This window comes from Gastrolobium bilobum, unplaced genomic scaffold, assembly GCF_033153095.1.
Source record: "Gastrolobium bilobum isolate Gb01-03AN ecotype WA unplaced genomic scaffold, APGP_CSIRO_Gbil_v1 utg53868, whole genome shotgun sequence".
Lineage (NCBI taxonomy): Eukaryota > Viridiplantae > Streptophyta > Magnoliopsida > Fabales > Fabaceae > Gastrolobium > Gastrolobium bilobum.
Window position 1 is genome coordinate 53182 of NW_026899563.1, and position 21666 is coordinate 74847.

A 21666-nucleotide genomic window follows, 5' to 3' on the forward strand; every position below is an offset into this window, starting at 1 on the left:
GAAAGAAGAAACAATAAAATAAAGAGGAATAAGGAAAAGAATTTTCCCTGTTTTTTTGAAAAATTTTGCGCGACTCTTCTCATCACAGGGATCATAGTTGTACCAACTGCTACTATATATATATGGTGTGGTGCGTCCCCATTCCCAGATTTAGGAATTTGTTGTCCTCAGCAATTAATAAATCAAAAAGAAAGAACTGCACACATCATCTCAAAAAAATAACATCAGATAAAGTCGTCAGTAGCAGTCATACTCACAACAGAGTGAGAAAAAATAAAGTCTGTACATCACTGTAGTCATCACGAATCAAAACAGATAAAAAATAAAGAAAATAAAAACTGAAATGGTCCTACTAAAAATCAAAGCTACTGGCAAGAGATCAGAACTCCTCTGAAGAACTACTATGCTCTGAAGTGTCAGAAGCATAATCACTCTCTGGTGGGAGTGGAATGTACTCCGCATGTGGGGCTGTGATGGAGAAATGACGCATGATGGCCTCGATTTGCGTCTGAAGGCGATCCTGTCGCCGCATCAGTAGTGTCATCCGCCTCTGCATAGAGCGGAACTGTGAAGAGATGTGTCGGTGGCGGCGGTGTTGCCCCCCTCTATCTGCTCGGATACTCCCCTCAGCAGCACCCTCTACACCCTCTGCTGCTATAGGTGCACCTGGCACGAAATCCTTGACAGAAATTGTAACTCTGTGTCGAAGTGTCTCGCCATCGGATGGACTGATCACACCCGCTGTCATACAGAGAGTCTGAACCAATGAATTGTGACCCAGAACAAATCGCTTACTATGAGCTGTAGTGTATAACGAGTCTGCTAGCAGTGTGCAGACATCAATGTCAGTCCCCTGCATAATAAGGTGTAGAAGTGCGGCTCTGGGGACATTACAATCATTGTGATGGGTGGAGGGTAGCAAAATGAACAGACTGAACTTATGCCAAAACTTTGCTAAAGGTAGCAAATCATCAAATTTAATAAGCTGTGGGACCGGAGCAGGTTCTTGTGTATACTTCCAGGAAGCACCCGGTTTTGCAATTGTTTGTATTATTTGATCATAGACCACTATAGGATCCTGAAGCAATCAGATCCTTTCTATTATTGGCAATTCCAAATTATGGATCATTGCTTGGTATGGGCAGTAGGTAGTGGAAGGATCAAACTGGGTTTTCAGGAGTCTTTGCAATGTCACAGGATCATAGGGTACCTGTTTACCCCTAACATAGGACATGTATACCCTATGAGCATTATCATGATCTGGGCTCCAGGCATTTGCATAAAATTCCTGGGTAAGGGTCTTGAGGCTAGGCCCAAGGTTGCAGAGTCCTTCCCAACCATGCCTCCTAATCTTTGCCTCAATAGGGTTGGTTGGATTAGTTGCGTATTCTACCAACCTCTCTTGAATGACTTTCCTGCTTAGTAAGGAAAAATATCTCTCTTGATGCTCTGGAGTGAGGAACAAGGCCTCTTCAGAAGCATATGCTCTACTGGTGGAAGCTTGTTGCCTCTTTCTGATACCATGCATTCTAGGCATCCTGAAAACCAGAAAAGTATTTCAAATCAACATGGAATATTAATTAGATAAACACAATCCATTCCCAGATTTGCATTTTTGCAAATTTTGGTTCATTTCATAATTATTTCCAGAGAGTTAAATAGATAGGAGCATGAATATTCCATTTATCTGCATGTCATCCATTCAGCATAGCAAATCAATCAAATCAAGTAGGGAGTGCCTCGGCTTATATAGGATGTGCCTCATACATGTTGAGTAAGTGGAAGAATTATATTCAGTATGAGACTAGCAAGTAAAATCAAAATAATGCACATAAGTGGAAAACTATCAGCAGCAGCGCATGAAATAATTTATGATTTGTTTTCAAAAACAATTACCACACATATACTCCAATAATCTCAGTAAGGTATGTAAGAGTATTATGCCAAGCCAGGATTATCTCACAGTATTTGGAATTAGCATGATCATTTTACTCTTAAGCTAAACAATGCAACCATTCCCACATTTGTGACCATCAGTAGCCACATGAATCACATACCAATCAGAGAGAACTAATAGACTTATTCACCAAAACATAATGTAATGCAACTGAATCAACACTATTCAAAGATATGCATGAATAAAGTGAGCGTAGATAGTTGAAACCAAGAGGAACACAATGTTAAGATCAGCCAACTGCCATATATATCGCTTATTGGTGATCAATTTAATTTGCAATGCAAAATCCATAATTAGAAACACAAGGGAGATATGGCATGTTCAATGTAAGCATATCTGTCATTTTTATTTTTTTGAGGATTAATTTTCATGACTATTGTAATTAAATTCAAAATGTCCCAAATGGATATTAACATGCCTTCGGTTTACAGATGTTGAGATGGTGTTGGAAATTCAAAATTGTATCGGTGCCATAATTCCCAAATCAAAAACCATAATATTGATAGCCCTTAATTCAAAACTCCCAATTTTATATACATTCGGATTTCAGGAAATAAGTAAAAATAAGTAATTTCAAAACAAGAACCGAAATCTCCAATTCAAGAACCTTAATTTCTCAAATTTAATTTCAACAAACTCACCACCCTGTATATGTACCCATTTGGTTTCCAATAAAAATTAAAGGGAGGAAGAAAATTTTAAAATAATACCCATTATTCCTAAATCAGTGCAATCACAGGGAACCCTAAAACATTGTGGACATGAATACCTAATTCCTAATCCAAGAACAACCAAGATTGCAATCCAGATATTTAAGGGACGTGAGTAGAGAAGCATACCTGATTCTTTTGTGCGAATGAAGCATACATGAATACCTGATACTCCGATACTCCCTCCAGCTGCAGCGTTAAGAAGTACTCGATAAGTCGGAGTAACTCCTTTGTAGAAAATTCGGACCTTCTCGCCATTAGATAGAATGTATTGGGGACATCTCCTGATTAGTTCTTTAAATCGTCCCCATCCTACGCAAAGAGATTCGCCTTCGAGTTGCTTGAAGTTGTCAATTTGTTCCTTCAACTCAGAGAATCAGGATAATGGGAAGAACTTCTTTTGGAATTTCTCAACCAATTCTTCCCAAGTAGCGATGCTATTAGAAGGTTGTAATTCCATCCAATTAAGTGCTCTTCCTTTTAAAGAAAAGGGAAACAACAGCAAACGTATTTCTTCAGGAGGAACCCCATTAGCTTTAATGAGGCTACACAATTGTAAGAATTTAGAAATGTGGCGGTTTGGGTCTTCGATCGGGTCTCCTTCGAATAGATTACTTTGAATTAAATTCAGGAAAGAGGCTTTTATTTCAAAGTTGTTGGCATGGATTTGAGGTCTCCTAATAATCGCAGTTGGATGCGAGAAATTAGGGTTTAAGAAGTGACTCATCAGTTCTTCAGGTGGATTTTGGTTATCTTCCGCCATGACTAGTCCTTCCGCAGAGTTGGAGCTCGATGCTTCTCGTGTCTTCTTTGCGGTCAAACGTTTCCTATTAGTTCTTTCTAAACGTCCTAACTCCGGTTCGTACTGTAGGTCACTGGGATTAACAGTGCCTCACAGATGCATAAACCAGAAAACTAAGGCTCAGTGGACCAACTAACGGAAACCACTAACTAAACAGAAAATTTTTAAAGCAAACAAATTAAAATAAAATATCTAAATAAACTAAATAACAATAAAAACAATAAAATATTTAAACTAACACACTAAAATAAATAACAATAAAATAAAATGATCCAATCTATAATTTGATAAATAAAATTAATGTTGATTAAATCAGTCCCCGGCAACGGCGCCAAAAACTTGTTGACGAACTTGGCAAGTGCACCGGTCGTACAAGTAATAAAGTGATAAAGTAGAGTTGTCGATCCCACGAGGACTGATGACCAAGCAATAATTTATTTATTTAATTAAAATTGGATCGATCATTAAAGTTTTTCTTGAGAATATTGTGATTAAAGTAAAAACAGAATTTGTAAACTATTTTTGGTTTTTAATATTTTTATAAAATAAATTCAGAATTAATTAAAGATAAAAATTGATTTAAGTTTCTAATAAAAAAAACGTAGTTAGGATTCAACTACCCCAATAGTTTCTTAACGTGTTTGTCTATTCTTACGATTACATTCCCGATTGAATTATTAACAGCTCTTTTTACAATTGATTAAAACCCAATCCCTTGGTAATCTAATCCTTTACCCTAATCCAAAGCCTAATCCCTTAGTACTTTTTCATAGAATAAGCATTAACGCAAGAATTCAAGTTATAAAACTCACAAGTTTATCCCTAGATCATGCAAATTCCAGCAATCAACCAATCAGAATCATATACCAACATCCCTATTGTCATATGTGACTCGTATGTATATCTACGAGTGATCAAGTCATAAATAAAACTAATCATATATATCCCATTGGTTCTGTATCTTCCTAACTACTAAAAGTAATTTAGCCTAACATACTCACAAAGAAACTGAGTTCATGGTAAACTTGTCTAAAAGTGATTATCAATGGTGTAGAGTTGACTCCTTCCTTCTCCTCTGCCACGATCCAGTGCTACGCTTATGCTCCTTCCTTCGCTTCGTCTCTGAGTGCCTTCTTTTTCCGCGTTCCAGAATGATTTTTACGGCTTCCTTCGCATTGTATTTAAAGGGAAAATATGGGCTTTAATTTCCTGGATCTGCTTGCTCCATCGGTCGCCTATGCTAAGACCTTAGCGAGCTGCTGGCCATTTTGCTCGCTCTAGCTAGTGACTTTGCTAGCTGCTCGCCCACTTGCTAGCTCTAGCTAGCAACTTTGCTAGATACTCGCCTACTTGCTAGCTCTAGCTAGTAACTTTGCTAGCGTTACAATTTTTATTTTATTTATTATTTCATTTCTGATTTTCCATTGCTCCGCGGATTCGTTGCCTCATTTTGTTACTTTGTTATTCCAGTATTCCAGTCTTAACAACCTGAAACAACAACAAATATTTAGAATTTGTTTATTTGTTGGAAATTCATTCTGTTTTATTATTTTATTGTTTTACACTATATTTTTAACTATTTTAATAATTATTTGAACTTTTTTTAGCCATAAAAACATAGTGTCTTAGACACTTATCAAAACATTCCCAGATTTACTCATTGCTGTCCTCAGCAATGAATTGAATTAAAAACATGGAATAATGTAAGCATGCTTAATATAAAACTAGGCAATACATCAATTTATGAATGATCAGACTTAGACAAAAAATAATAGGATTTTTAAGAACAAACAATTAACTAAGCAGACTTGAAAGTAAGTAAGTTATAAAATTCAAGTATGAGTTCAGTCAGTCAAGCATAAACACTGAGTTTTAACACATCCCTTACTAGATATATCAAGTCATTCATCACTCATCTGTCTAAGGGTAAGTGGAGAGGAGAAGGGAGGGGAAGAATAGCATTTTGGAGAGGAGAAGAAGGAGGAAAACATCAAGGCTTCAATGTGGATCATCTATAATCAAGTTTTATCACAAACTTTCTTTACTTTTCATCTTTGTTTTTGTTTCCATAAACATGCTAGGCTAATTTCTTTTATGTAGTTAGGGTGAGATGGAAGCAATGGGTTCTTCAACACTATTTATGCTTTCTTGTAATTGATATTTATGATTTGAGTTATGCAATTAATCTGTTCATTGATAATTAGTTTTGTTTATGACTTGCGTACTCATAGATAAACACATAGAGTATTGTATGTCAATAGGAATATTGGCATCTTGAGTCAGATTGATTAATTTGCTAGGGTTTGTATGATCTAGACATACGCTTGCAAATTCTATGGCGTGTAATATTCTTGATCTTAATGGTTGCCCTAGAAAAAGTCTCTAAGGGGTTAAGTGTAACACCCTGTTCTAGAACCGGTTTGTTAACATCGCATTATGATATTAAGCGCAGTTACAATCACATGGGTTCAATAAAAATCCGGTTAAATTTTTCTTTTTAAAACATGCCGAATTTATAATGACCAATTGCGTGACCATAACCATATTACTTTGCAGAATAGTGAGACTAAGCTTAACATCATATTCTCATTTTATTAGACCATGCATCGTTAAATGTCTTCATCTCTTTTATTATAAAACTAATTCTATGCTTCCTTTATTGTTCCCATCTCCTACTATGTTATAGATCTCCTTGTTATCTTCGAGTGGATTCAAACCGCACTCAAATTGGAGCTTCGTAGCTCGAGTTACGCAAGTTTCACTAAACTACGTATTTGCTGATTTCGAGTAGCGCGTTTTGGCGCCCAAATGGGCGTTAAAACACCCATCAGCAGTGGATTTTACCTTCTACAGGTCTCCAGAACATTTTGGCGCCCATACTGAGCGCTGAAACATCCACTGTAGCATTTTAGCGCCCGTTTTAGTGCTAAAACGTCAAATGGCAGAGGCCTTTCCTCCATTTTACGAACTTAGAGCGTTTTAGCGCCCATTTCCGCGCTAAAACGCTCTCCACCCGGGCAAAACATGCCCTCCCCTGTTTTCATGTGACTCCATGGGAGGTTTCCTCCCACTTTCACGTTTCTCCTTACACCTAATAGACATTATACAACTTTGATACATGATCCTCACTTCTTGCAAGGTACATATACATCAAAAGAAACATGCATGCTATTTCATCATATACATATATCCAATAATTACAAATCATGAGACTTAGCTACAAAACACTATGATCAATCCCTTGGCTCTCATCAACAAAAGAGGTACCAAAAGAGATGAGCGTAGGCTAAGTCCATCCAATAAAGCATGATATACATGTGATGATTTGCTTTCAAATGTAAATCCTATACATGATGTTTCTACATGTCATATACATAATCCCAAAAGTGCAACATCTTCATGCATCACTAATCCAAATATGGCCACTTGCCACTGGTGGCTCCTGCAGCATCCTTTCCTGAAAAGGGGTCCCCACCATACGGGATGAGATATACGAATATATCACAGTAAACTAGGGGTCCTTGGAGCATCTCTCCACCCCATAGTTCAATAACAGTGTAATAGAAATAACAATAATAATGCAATAAATACATATCTATGCAAAGTGTAAATAACATCTCCAGGAGATATCCCTCGAGCTCTTAAGCTGTCATAAGGATACTCAGATGCAAATAGTCCTACTGGCCAGCTAAACTACCAAGTATGATTTACGCATCGTCATGCAACATACCAACATAGGGAAACATCATCTTATGCCACACCAAATGCATACACATACGTATAACAAAGCATTAAACTATTTCATTGCATTTATATACACTATCACAACCACTACCCATTCAGGGCTTTGTGGAACAATCAAGGGAATTACACCCAAGGTTCGAAGGCTTACCTCAAAGCTTCAGTCAACCTTTGATCTTCACCAACAGGTTCAGCAACCAATAAACTTTGGTTTCAAACTATAGCTTACAAGTTACACACCTACACCAAGGTGCCATAGCATCAATCATGCAATCCAATGAATATTTACATATATCCATTAATACCACAACAACTCTACATTATACCTTAGCATGAGCTTACCTATTCCAAGGAGCTAATCAAGCTCCATTGCTTGCTCCAACGGTTGGTCAATTAAGGTTGGTCCAATTGCCTCAATCCTAGACAACACAAGGATACAATCAATAACCAATCAAGCAATGGTTCAACAATGCAAGAATCTCCACAATTCCAAGCATGACATTTTTGCAATTCTCAAAGTATTAATCAATGACTACCTAAGCTCATTTTCACCGATTAAATGTCATTACTAACATCTTTCATAACATACATTAAGCTCTATTCTTCCTAGAACATAGCTAATTTACTCACACTATCACAAACCCAAAACACTATTCATCCAAATCCTAACTCATGCAAAATCAAGGGATTTTGTGTGAAAGAGAGTGGAACTTACCACCAATGATCACACAACAATGCAATGAGCGTTCCTCAAGCTTCTATGGAGGTAGACGCCAATATATCTCTCAACTTTCCATATGGGTCAAAACTTTGGGGAAAGAAATCCCACACCACAATACTCCCCACTAAGAATCAAGCTAGGATTATGAATGAGAGCGAGATTCTAAGTGCTTTAGGCTTTTGAATCAAGGAAAATGGTTGAGAATAACTCACCCAAGGTTTTCTCCTCCCACTTCTCTTCCCTTTCTCTTTTTCTTCTTCTTCTCTTTCTGGCTCGGCGGGAAATGAGGGGTTTTTTGGTTTCTTTTAATAGGTTAGTCACTTAACATAGTTAAGTGGAAATCAAGTGGGTACGGGTCAATCTATCTATTCAACTCCATTAATTACCAAACTTTACCCAAAAGTCTGGAATATTTTTCTAGAAATATTTTTAGTTTTATTTTTATATTTTGGGTACTTTTGCCTGCACCCATTAATACCCCTTAATTTTCACTGAGTACACTTTTTACCTCCAAAGTGACTCCAATTCATTTAATTAAGTCTTATACTTAATTTTACTCACTAATACATGCTTAATTATTTAATTACATGTAATTTACTAATTAATTAGGCTAGGGCTATTATATTAAGGTTTTGGAAAAAGTAAAGGATTAAATCACTAAGAATTGAGGAGTTTAATCATTTTAGAAAGAATCGACAATAATCTAATGTCAAAAATTGATTGCATAAAAGGATAAACTTGTTAAGAAAACTGTTAGTTTTTTGGCAGAACAAAATAATAAAAAAAACAGAGGAGCAACAGTAGATACGTTGAAAATTAATTGAAGAAGGGAATATTTTATTCATCAGCAACAATTACATTTATAATATTCAAATGAAACAGAAAAACTATTTGTTACCAAGATTTCAGCAACATTGGATAACAACCTAACTTGATCCTAAAATGTAGGAACCACTTATTGACTAGAACAATAACTGAAACACTAAAAGATAAACATAATAAAAAATATGTCACAGTCCAAAAAGCAGATAATTAACACTACATCTTGCTTTAGGATCTGCAAACTCCAATCTTCTTCCTTAAAAACTCAAACTTGCTAAGAGGAAGTGGCTTTGTAAACAAATCTGCTAGTTGATCTTCTGACTTGCAATAGACTAAAGTCACTTCTCCATTTTGTTGCATCTCTCTTAAGAAGTAGAGCTTGATGTTAAAATGTTTAGTCTTCCATGACACACTGGGTTCTTTGAAATTGTAATTGCTGCCTGGTTGTCAATGAAAATTTTTGAGTTATAATTCTGCTGCATACGTAAATCACATAGAACCTTTTTTAACCACAAAACTTGATTTACAGCAGCAGTTGCTGCTATGAATTCAGCTTTTGCAGTGGATTGTGCTATAATTTCCTGCTTCTTTGTGCACCATGAGAAAATTCCTGAACTAGACTGTAACAATATCCTGAAGTACTCTTCATGTCATTAATGGATCCAGCCCAGTCACTATCAGAAAATCCATACAACTTGAATTCTTGACATTTCTCAAATTTGACACCATAATCAACTGTGCCTTTAATATACCTCAGTACTCTTTTTGCTGCTCTTAAATGCATTTCACTAGCACAATGCATGAATCGAGATAGGAGACTTACAACAAATAGAATGTCTGGCCTTGTTGCTGTGAGATACATTAAAAAACCAATCAAGCTCCTATAATATCATTCATCAACTTTTTCAGTACCATCTTCCTTGCTCAGCTTCTGCTTTTGATTCATTGGAGTGCTAACTGCTTTGCTCTCCTCCATTAGAAATTTCTTCAATATTTCCTTTGCATATTTTTTCTGGCAGATGAACACATTATTCTCACTTTGTTTGATCTCAATTCCTAGAAAATAAGTCATAAGACCAAGATCTGTCATTTCAAAAGCTTACATGATATCTTGTTTGAACTCCTCAACCAGCCTTATATCATCTCCAGTCACTAATAGATCATCAACATATAGGGAAACTATGAGAAGATTATTTCCCTTATGCTTCACATAAAGAGTGGACTCAGATAAGCTTTTTACAAAGCTTATGCTCAATAGGTGATCATTTATCCTGCTGTACCAAGCCCTTGGTGATTGTTTTAGGCCATAGAGAGCCTTTTTGAGTATATAGACTTTATTTTATTCCCTTCCTTTACAAATCCCTCTGGCTGCTTCACATATATTTCTTTTTGTAAAACTCCATTTAGAAAGGCTGATTTGACATCTAATTAGAATACTTTCCAGCCCTTTTGAGTAGAAACCAACAACATCAATCTGATTGTATCTAATCTGGACACGGGAGAAAAGTGTCAGAATAATCAACACCAAAAATTTGTGCATACCTTTTAACTACAAGTCTGGCCTTGTATTTTTTGACTGAGCAATCTACATTAAGCTTTGTCCTGAAAATCCATTTAACTCCAGTGACTTTTCTATCTTTATGCTTGTCAACCAACTCCCATGTTTTATTTTTCTGAATCATTGACATCTCCTCCTCCATTGCATCCTTCCATTTTGGGTCTTATAGCGCTTCCTCACAACTAGCAGGTTCACATATTGCTATGTTACATCTTTGATAGATGTCTGACAGCAACCTTGTGCCTCAAATTGAAAGGTCATCTTCTAGTTCACTATGACACAACTCTGTTGTTTGCTTTTCGGGATAATTATCTTCACTGGTGTTGAAGGATCCAATTTTCTTTTGTGGATCCTTCCAATCCCATTGCTGATCTTCATTGAAATGCACATCTCTAGTGACATTTATCTTTCCGGTTTGAGGATGATACACTTTGTAGGCTTTTGAAATTGAACTATAGCCCACAAAAATGCCCGAAATTGCCTTCTTGTCAAGTTTGTAACGTTTAACCTTTGGAACATGTACAAAACAAATACAACCAAACACTTTAAAGAAGGTAAGTGAAGGCTTATATCCAGACCAAACCTTAAAAGGAGTTTTATCTTTCAAGGCCTTGGTTGGAAGTTGATTTTGAAGAAAGACTGTTGTGTTGTTTGCTTTTGCCCAAAATTGTTTTGGCAAACCCTTCTCATGCAGCATACATCTAGCCATCTCCATTATCGATCTATTTCTCCTTTCACTAACTCCATTTTTCTCTGAAGTGTATGGAGTTGTGAGTTGATGTTGAATGCCAGCTTCTTCACAAAATAAATCAAATATTACTGAGGTATACTCCTTCCCATTATCGGATCTTATACATCGAATCTTACAACCACTTTGAGTTTCTACCATCTTCTTGAACTTCATAAATACTCCAGCTACTTCATGCTTGAATTTCAAGAAAAAAATCCTGCACATTCTTGTATAATCATCTATGAAAAGAATAAAGTAAAGACTACCTTGTAATGATGGAGTTCTTTGAGGTCCTGCCACATCAGTATGAATTAGCTGCAGCTTTTGAGAGGCTCTCCAGGCTGATTTTGGAAATGGCACTCTGTTTTGTTTACCAAACTGACAAGCATTGCAATTTGGAAAATGTTCAGAAAGTACTGGCAGACCTCTTTTCATATCTTTTTTCTTCATGTTCAGCATTCTTTGAATATGACAATGACCAAGTCTCGTGCCAGAGTTCTGTGGGATTAACTTGAGTAAAATAGATTGTTTGTTCCTCCCGATTTGATCAAAGGAAAAGCTTTTACCTTTTATTTTAACCCTTAGAATCTCCCAACTAGTAGTATCAAAGATAAGGCAGCGCTTATTTTCAAAGGATACTTTAAATCCTTTCTCTATCAATTGGCCTACACTAAGCAAATTTTGGTCAATCTCGGGTACATAAAGAACATCTGAGATTACCTTTGTTCTTGAACTCGTTGAAAATAGGATGGTTCCTTTTACTTTTGCAGAAATATAGTCATCATTCCCAATGCTAACTTTTGAGACTTTAGTGGGCTTCAAATCCTTGAAGAGAGTTCTGTCATATGCCATGTGGTTTGTACAACCACTGTCAATCAACCAGCATTCTGAACTACTCCTAGTTGAAAAACATGTTGCCACAAATATCTGATTTTCTTCGTCTTGCTCAACGACCTAGGCATTGACTTCATGTTGTTGGATTTTGCTTTTGCAGATGATAGCTTCATGTCCAAGCTGATTGTAGTTTCTGCACTTTGCATCTGGTCTTCTCCAACATCTGAATGACGGGTGACCCATTTTGCCGCAGTGGTGACAAGGTGGATAATTTTACTTTTTACCCTTGCCATTGCTTTGGTTGTTTGCAGTACTTCCAACTTCATGATGCTTGGCTGGTAAAGCACCCTCAATCACATGATCTTGTCTCATAAGTCTCCGTTGCTCCTAGGCCTGCAAGGCATGTAACACTCCTGCCAAAGTGATCTTGGACAGATCTTTTGTGTTCTCCAAGGTGGTTATTGATGCTTCATATATCTTAAGCACTATAACCAGAATTTTTTCAACGATTCTGGAATCAACAAATGCAGTGCCCAATAACCTTACCTTATTAGCAATGCCAAGCAATCTGTCTGAGTATTCTTTGATTGTCTCAGACTCTTTCATTTTCTGTAACTTGAATTCCCTCATTAAATTAAGCACGTGCATGCTTCGTATCCTTTCATCTCCTGCATATTCTTCCTTTAGATAATCCCAAATTTCCTTTGCTGATTTTAGAGTCATGATCCTTGTGAAGACTGTTGCTGAAACACCAGCAAAGAGACATGTTTTTGCCTTTACCTTCTTGGTTTTTCTCTCCTTGTCACTTTTTATCTATATCATGGTAGGATTGTACGGCAGTGGAGGAACTTCATAATCCTCTTCCTCAGCTTCCCAAAGATCTAAAGCCTCCAGGTAAGACTCCATTCTTACTGCCCAAATATCATAGTTCTCTCCATCAAAGACAGGTGGAGCAACTTGTGAAAAACTTGCTTCAGCTTCCATTTTCACAGGTCCCGTAAGAAATAAGCTCTGATACCAATTTGTTAGTTTTATGGCAGAACAAAACAATAAAAAAATATAGGAGCAAGAGTAGATACGTTGAAAATTAATTGAAGAAGGGAATATTTTATTCATTAGCAACAATTACATTTAAAATGTTCAAATGAAACAGAAAAACTATTTATTACCAAGATTTCAGCAACATTGGATAACAACCTAACGTGATCCTAAAATGTAAGAACCACTTATTGACTAGAACAATAACTGAAACACTAAGAGATAAACATAATAAAAAATACGTTGTAGTCCAAAAAATAGATAATTAACAAAAACATTGGAAAAATCGAATCCCTAGCTATGGTCTTGCATATTAGATTTCAACTCGTTATTTCGTTCTTGATTATCGTTCTTAGTTTTCAATCTTGAAAATCAAAAATATTGTTTTTAAAATTCTGTGTTATTAATTCAAAATCATTTTCTCAAAAACTTTCATGATCAATCCAACAAATAAGTTATTGCTTGATAACTCAATTCTCGTGGGAACGATAACCTCACTCGTTTCACTATATTACTTATATGACCGGTGCACTTGCCGAAGTCACAACGGAGAACACGGTAGCTGAAGAGTGAAGGCCTTCATTTCAGTAAAACACTGCATTTTTTTAATATATTCAGAACTCATCACAAGGTGTTATAAATTAAGAAACGAGAGGAAAGGAAGCCTTCATCCTTGGGAGCGACAATGAGAGAAAAATAACGATTGTGAGATTTATGAAAATATAATAGAAAAGGAAAAAGTGTGTATCATTTTAAAGGATGTAAATTTGTATCATTTTAAGTGTGAGAAAGAGATAGATTATGGGGGGAGTGGACAAAAAAAATAAAAATGTGGGTTCCACTTCTTTGTGAAAGTGAAATGACACAAGTTATATCATTTAAAATGACAAACACTTTTCCCTAATAGAAAAGTTTTATTATTTGAGTGTTATCGTTTTGTAACCGCAAGGAAGAATAATATTAAAATATTGTTAAATACACTAATATTTTTACTTATTGAAAAAGAAAGTATGAAGATTTTTGGCGCCCCATAAATAAGAAAGTATGGAGATAAAATGTTATTGGGAATCTTTATATATATATATATATATATATATGAGAAATAATTTTTTCATTTTACATGAGAAAATTTTCTCATGTTACACTCACAATTAAAACGTGGGATCCATCTTTATTTTTTCTCTTCTCACTTTTTATGGGCCCACTCATGTATTTTGTGTGTAACATAAGAAAATTAATCTCATATATATATATATATATATATATATATATATATATGAGGTAGGATCCTTTGACACCGGTGTCAAATTTGAAGTTTGACACCTCATCTGAGGGTTGTTAGATCAAAAAAGATCAACGATTCTGATTTGTAAGCATGTAATGCCATTGATCTTTTTTATCTAACGGCTCTCAGATGAGGTGTCAAACTTCAAATTTGACACCGATGTCAAAGGATCCTACCTATATATATGTGGAGATATATAGTCCCACATTGGTTGTATGAGCAACTAATGTGGAGTTTATAAGGCCTTGGGCACTCCCACCCTTTTAGCTAGCTTTTGGGGTGGTGTATCCCAAGGTTCTTTACAATATATATAGGGAAATGCATTTGTCATGTTACATGACAAATGAATAGTTGTTATGTTAACAAAAAGACAAGATAAATTCATCGAATAATGTGTCCTCTCACTTTTTTAATATTATATAATTTGTCTTTTTCTTAACATAACAACTATTCATTTGTCATGTAACATGACAAATGCATTTATATATATATATATATATATATATATATATATATATATATATATATATATATATATATATATATATATATATATATATATATATATATATATATATATATATATATATATATATATATATATATATATATATATATATATATATAGAGGTTTACATTTTTGCAGCTGCTTCACGTGCAACAGTCAAACATTTGCCATATATATACGTGAAAGCATTAAATGCGGGGAATCATAGCCATACAAAAGATAAAAGCATTAAATATGAGGAATCATAACCATACACTTGTCATTGCTATATGTAAAGCGGCTGCAGAATTAATTTAACCATATATATATAGGGTAATGGTTTTCTCTTGCAATTCAAGAGAGACTCATTTGTGCAGGTGGAGTCCACTTTTAGGGAAGGAGAGAGATAGAAAGTAAAGTGGGACCCATCTTAAATTTGTGTGTAGAAGATAAATTATTTCTTTTTTTTTTGAGTTACCCAACCCTAATTATCTCTTTGAGACGAGTTGGCTCCCTCCGGTATCCCCACGAGCTTCGACTCTTTGAGCCGGCTATGGGACTAATCCGGAGTGCGGGGGAACAGTGATGGGTAAAGGTTCAGCCCCCTCCCTAAGAATGCATTCAGCGGGAATCGAACACATATCCAACCCCACTAACTCAGCGCCAAGTTACCAACTGAGCTGCACCCATTGGGTAGATAAATTATTTCTTATGTAACATAAGAATAATAAATCTCATATATATGTATATATATATATATGTGTGTGTGTGTGAAAAAAATATTTCTCTGGCAACTTGAGATAAGTTTATCTCAAGCAACCCCAAAACTACGTCGTTTTGTTTATTTATTTCCTTATATTAATTGATCCACCTGTGAATGATTATGATTTTCTTTTTCTCTCTCTTCATTTATCACTATTGATCTATCTTTGTACGGTTATGATTTAGTAGCCGGAGATAAAGTTATCTCAAGCAGCTTGAGAAACGATAAGCCCTATATATATATATATATATATATATATATATATATATATATATAAGAAAAGTATTTCTCCAGTCACTGGAGATAAAGTTATCTGCAGTGAGCTCAAAACGACGTCGTTTTGTATTATAAGATTAAAAAATTATGTTATAAAAAAAAAAATTACAATGATAAAGACTAATATAAGCCTGCAATATATTAGAATTACAAAAATACCTTGATTTCCGCCTCAAAACGACGTCGTTTTGGGCTCATTGGAGATAACTTATCTCTATTGACTGGAGAGATCCTTTACCCTATGTATATATGGGTTTACATTTCTGCAGCTGTTGTATGTTTAACAATCAAATACTTGCCATATATATACTTGAAAACATTAAATAAAGGGAATCATAACCATACAAAGGATGAAAGCATTAAATGAGGGGAATCATAACCATACACCTATCGATGTTGTATGTAGAGCGGCTGCAAAAATGATTTTACCTATATATATATAGGGAAAAGTATTTCTCCAGTCACCGGAGATAAAATTATCTCCAGTGAGGTCAAAACGATGTCATTTTGGATTATAAGATTAAAAAAATAATTAAAAAGACTAATATAACCCTGCAATATATTAAAATTACAAAAATATCTTGATTTTCGTCCCAAAACGACGTCATTTTGGGCTCACTGGAGATAATTGATCTCCATTGACTGGAGAAATCCTTTACCCATGTATATATATATATATATATATATATATATATATATATATATATATATATATATATATATATATATATATATATATAGGGAAATACGTTTGTCCTTTTAAATGACACAACTTACATCCTTTCACTCTCACAAAGAGGTGGACATAACCTTTATTTTTTTGTCCACTCTCTCTCCTCCTTTATCTATCTCTTTCTCTCACTTAAAATGACACAACTTTACATCTTTTAAAATGACACACAATTTACCCATATATATATATATAGGAAAATACTTTATGCTGTTTGTTTCTTTTAATTATGTTTTTCAAAATTAAAATGACAAGCACTACGTGATCCAGTGGCGGACCCAGGAAATTTTTTTTATGTCTGCACACTTAGGGCGGGGGTTCGGAGGCGGCCCCAGAATTTTTTTTTTAAAGATCATGATCCAATTTTGCTTCAACTTCAAAAGTAAAGCTTTGGCGAATAAACCAAAGTTATAAAGAAATAGATAATGATAATTAATAAAAAAATAAACACCACAAAAAGACATTTGTAAATTAAATATAGTATAGTTGTAGGGTTAATCAATCAAAAACATTTTTGTTTATGTCTATTTCATCCAAAGTTACTTTTACTTCACACAAAAACTTAAAAAAATTCCCTACGATTCTCCTCCATTTAATGAAGATTGAATTTCAAGAATCGTTGATGTCTATTAAGATTTGGAACTAATAAAGTTTATGCTTAAAAAAAAAAGAAAAAGACAGAGCAATAGGGTAAAGTTTAAACTTTTAAGCTTTTAATTGTAGGAGTTGGTTGAGTTGAGCCTATCTTTACCTTTTTTCTTTCAATCTTTTTTTATTTTTTACTTGACCTGAATTACCTACCCATGAAAAAAAAATTCCCAACTTTATATCTACAATTGCAACCAAACAGGTCCGCCATTGACGTGATCTGCTTGCAATTAATGGAATGAATTCCTCTTCCCTATCCAAACTTGTTATTCTCCTGGTTTGATTACTGTTAATTTGTCTATAAATAATTGAAATCGCCTCATATAATATAATCATTAAAAAGAGAAGGAGATACAATAATATGGAGGGGAGAAGTTATATTTGTCATCAAATAAGTTTGTCATTTACCCTCTTGTAATCGTAGGATGAAATTAAATCAACGGATTTTATTTGATATAAATTGTTTTTCTTTCTCTTTAATCACTTCCCCCACTCTATCATTTTTCTCTTTTCATCATATTTTACTATCTAACTGTTATAAAAATGAAGGAAAAGAAGTAGTACCCGAAGTATAACCTTCCCCGATATGGAGATACACCATAAAACAGGGACTGCATTCAAACATCACGTAAACTGTAAGGGCTAAGAAAATGAATGAAACCAAAGATTGACAATAACTGGTTCCTCAACCCATTATTTTAATATTCTTCTTCTTTACAAGAAAAAGAAAGTTTATTTAGAAGTTTCATACGATAACTGAAACATCTCAAAGTACTTTTTGTGCGTGCAAGGGAAAAACCATTTCCTCACCGAAAGCACAGATAATCATCCCCTTCTTCTTCCATCTATGACATGGATTGTTCCTAAATATATATGTGCCAATTTAAGATTAAATTATGGCTGTTTTACACGTAAACTTTTTGGTTTTTAACAATAAAATACAAAACTAGAACCGACGGAATTGAACCCCTCATGCCGATTCAGCAGCTAAGTAGGAACTTGATGACCTGTGGATGAGTCTCGAGACAACACACAAGGTTCATATGTGCTTTCGGTGAACTAATCTTGAATATTTGGTGCGTATTTAGGAAAAATCCATGATAGATATGTGGAAGAAGAAGGGATATGCGCTAAGCTATTTTGATTTCGGTGAGAAATGTAAGTTGGAACTTGAAAGTATTTTGCGTCTAGTGTTTAACCTTCCAATTATGTCATCAAAGTCAATCTTAACTTGCTACAGCAGTTACAGTATTTTAACAATATTGATTATTTCAATTTTACAAATTATATATTAAAATACGGGCAGGTTATATTTACAAACTTTTTTGTTTACAAACTCTTACAAATTACACTATGTAGGACCGGTCCTACATTAATCACACAGTGTACGACTGGTCCTACATTAGTGTAATTGCAAATAAAGTTTGTAAACAGATCATGTCCTATTAAAATACTATATTTGTGGTATCATCATAGATAAAATTAAACTACGTTATTGTCAATGATCACGTATCTCTCAATAATTTTTAAATTTGTGATGTAAATATTACTAAAAAGGATTATATGATTAATTGAGAATTTTGAAAAATCTTAATACAATAACGTTTTCTCATATGTTAAATAGTTCCACGGCGCAAAATATCTCTAAACCATTAAGTCCTCGTATCTATCTTGTGTACGTAGAGTGGTTCTACGCAACAATTTACAAACCCAGCTACAAGCATTGCCGTAAATGATCTTTTGGTAACACCTCAACACAGCAGAGGAAAGGCAACAAATACAGATGATAAAGAGTGGGTTCAGGATGTTACCAAAAGAAAAAAAAGAGTAGGTTCAGGTCGGAGGTTGAACCCCCAAACCTGAATAAGAATTACACTATACATACACTCAAATAAAATATATATTTTCATTTTTATACATTAAAATTCAATTTTTTTTATTTCTTTTATTTTTATACAAATATTTAGCTAATCATATGATCAGTGGCGGAGTTTTTTTAAAGAAAATTTTAAATGTATTAATTATAGGGATTAATTGATAAAAAACCAACCTCTATCAATGTCTATTTGATCCAAAATTGACCACTTTTGCTTCACAAAAAAACGTGAAAAATCTCATGCGATTCTCCTCCATTTGATGAAGATTGAATTTGAGGAATCATTGATGTACATTAAGGTTTGGAGCTAATAAGGTTTATGTTTCAAAAAAAGAAGAAAAGACAAAGCAATGGGGTAGGGTTTAAGCTTTAACCTTTTAATTATATGGGTTGGTTGGGTTGGGCTTGGGCCTATTTTTACTTTTTTCTTTTCAATCTTTTTAATTTTTTTTTACTTGACCTAAATCACTCACCCCTTTTAAAAAAATATTCTCAAATGTTTGTGTCTATATGTGCTGCATATAATTATATAGTGGTATATATATACTTAGACTCATACCAGTTTGTAAAAAAAATAAAAAAAAATGCATATGTCCTGCGTGCCTACATCTATATCTGTTTAATGTTTTTTTTTATTTATTATCCCGTCTCTATATACGCATCGATCTCAGTAGTAGGGTAACTAGGCTCGAAAAATGAGTAGTGTTAAGAAATATATAAAATTATTTATAGTTCTTCACAAACAACTTTAGGTTATGAGAGTTGATCGAGCAATATGATATCAAGATTTATGAACAATTGTTCGATCTTTACACTTTTTTTTAATAAAAAAATTGAATTCAAGTACAAAGTAACCAAAACTAATAAAAAATAGACACGTGCATTATTTACTCTTGAAAACCCAAAAATTTTTGAAGTAAAGAAACATATTAAGGAATATAATAAAATTGTTCATGCAATCCAACGACTTAGTCTTTTAAGAAAATTGATTGCAGAATAAGTAACCAAACCCATTTATATTTCTAAGCAAACTTGGATTTGTTTATCTTTATGCTGATTTAAACCAATCAAGAGAGGACGGGTACATTTTACAAGATGATGAATGAAGATGTTTGAGTGAGTATTCCCCAATTAGGATTATAACATGTTACTCAAAAATTGGATAATATAATGTTAAACATATACTAAATTTATCAAAATTGGGTAATTTTATTAAATGAGAGAGAATAGACCAACTTATATTATGCAGCCTTCCAATAAAGAAAAAAGGAATAAACTAAAAAAAGGTTTTCAAATGAAAAAGAAAAGGTAAAGTGGAGTCAAGAACTGGATTCGCTTATGGGTGATCATCATCAAAAGCCGCAATCCTATCCCAAATGTTAGCGAATGAGTTGATAGTGTCCTTCTCAAATCTCAGAGCAGAACAAAGCATCTCTCCCTGCCACAATACCAATGCCAAATTAAACACGGCCTTCTCCAGAATTATGTAGATTGTAGCATCTCCCTTTTCCCATATATAGCATCGATCCGTGGCGCAAAGATATAGTTTCTTTTTCAATAATCACTACATGAAGGATTAAATTTATAATTTCCCTAGCACACCCTTCACTCAATTTTTTTTTATTCTATGACTTAAATTTTACTAAAAAATATAATGGTGATGATTCAACTTATGATTTCATAGTCACGAAGTCTCTAATATCGTGATAAATAATCATCTCACATAAAAGCTTCAGCGATTAAGTGGAGGTCACTTTAATAATTTTATATATAATTTTCTAACGATAACCATATGAAAATTATTCAAATAGAACACTCTAATAAACTATAACAAATACATCTAAAAAGAAAAACGTATACGATGTTCTTACAATTTTTTAATTTTTTTTTATAATAACTCAAGGAACTATTAAATATTCATTAGTTGTTAAGTTTTACAATAAACAATTAAGAATTGACAAAGTAACCAAATATTTGCCAGTATATTCCTTGGTGACAACAAAATGTGGGGGGTTTGATCATTGCCCACATACACGTCGCTCAATAAAATCGATTATCATTGGTTGTTGTGAAAGACATGATATAATAAAGGGAATGAATTCTCTCGTATATAAAAGTGGTAATGTGATTATGTTATTTGTTCACAACTACTCATTTAAAAATTATATATTTTTTTCTCTCTTATCTCATCATCAATGAATGATTGTGATTAAATAACATGACCATATGACTACTCTTTCACGTAAGAAAATTCATTCCCCCTAATAATAGTAACATTGATTCCGTGGCTCTTTCAAAGTTTCACTCAGCAATCTACCTCCCTTATCTCTACTCATCCACTGTGAGCAATCCTCCCAATCATCTGCGTTCTCCAAACCACGTGTCCTTTGGCGTATTTATTTATTAATTTATTATTACACATTTACATAATTCACCATTGCTATTACAAAATTGTTGTAGATTTTTTTTATTTAATTTTTTTTTCAAGTAGTTACATCGTATATCACTCAAACTCTATAATTAACACTTAGACTCATTTTTATTATATAAGTTTATTACATTTTTATTTAATCCATAATTTAATAAAAATTATCCAAATCTTTCACCACTAAATTAATACTAGTGGCTTATTTGATTCATTTTCTTACAACATTTAAATTTTAACATTTTTTATGAAACTGGTTCGTT

The 21666-nt window shown here is 33.9% G+C and overlaps 1 protein-coding gene across 1 annotated transcript; it reads right to left on the bottom strand.

The window, feature by feature from the left end:
- Window positions 1-12262: 12262 nt before the first annotated feature.
- On the bottom strand, window positions 12263-12859 carry LOC133291556 (uncharacterized). Its single transcript, XM_061489834.1, has 2 exons — window positions 12711-12859; window positions 12263-12602 (listed from the first exon to the last, which is right to left on the bottom strand). The coding sequence occupies exons 1-2, from the start codon at window positions 12857-12859 to the stop codon at window positions 12263-12265; spliced, it is 489 nt and encodes a 162-aa protein (XP_061345818.1).
- Between the last annotated feature and the right edge of the window lie 8807 nt (window positions 12860-21666).

Excerpts from the sequence above, each read along its gene's own strand:
- LOC133291556 (XM_061489834.1), bottom strand. The coding sequence starts at position 12,859 with ATGGAAGCTGAAGCAAGTTTTTCACAAGTTGCTCCACCTGTCTTTGAT. Across the intron at positions 12,603-12,710 it reads TATGAAGTTCCTCCACTGCC|GATCATGACTCTAAAATCAG; the intron begins GTACAATCCTAC and ends AGTCTTCACAAG.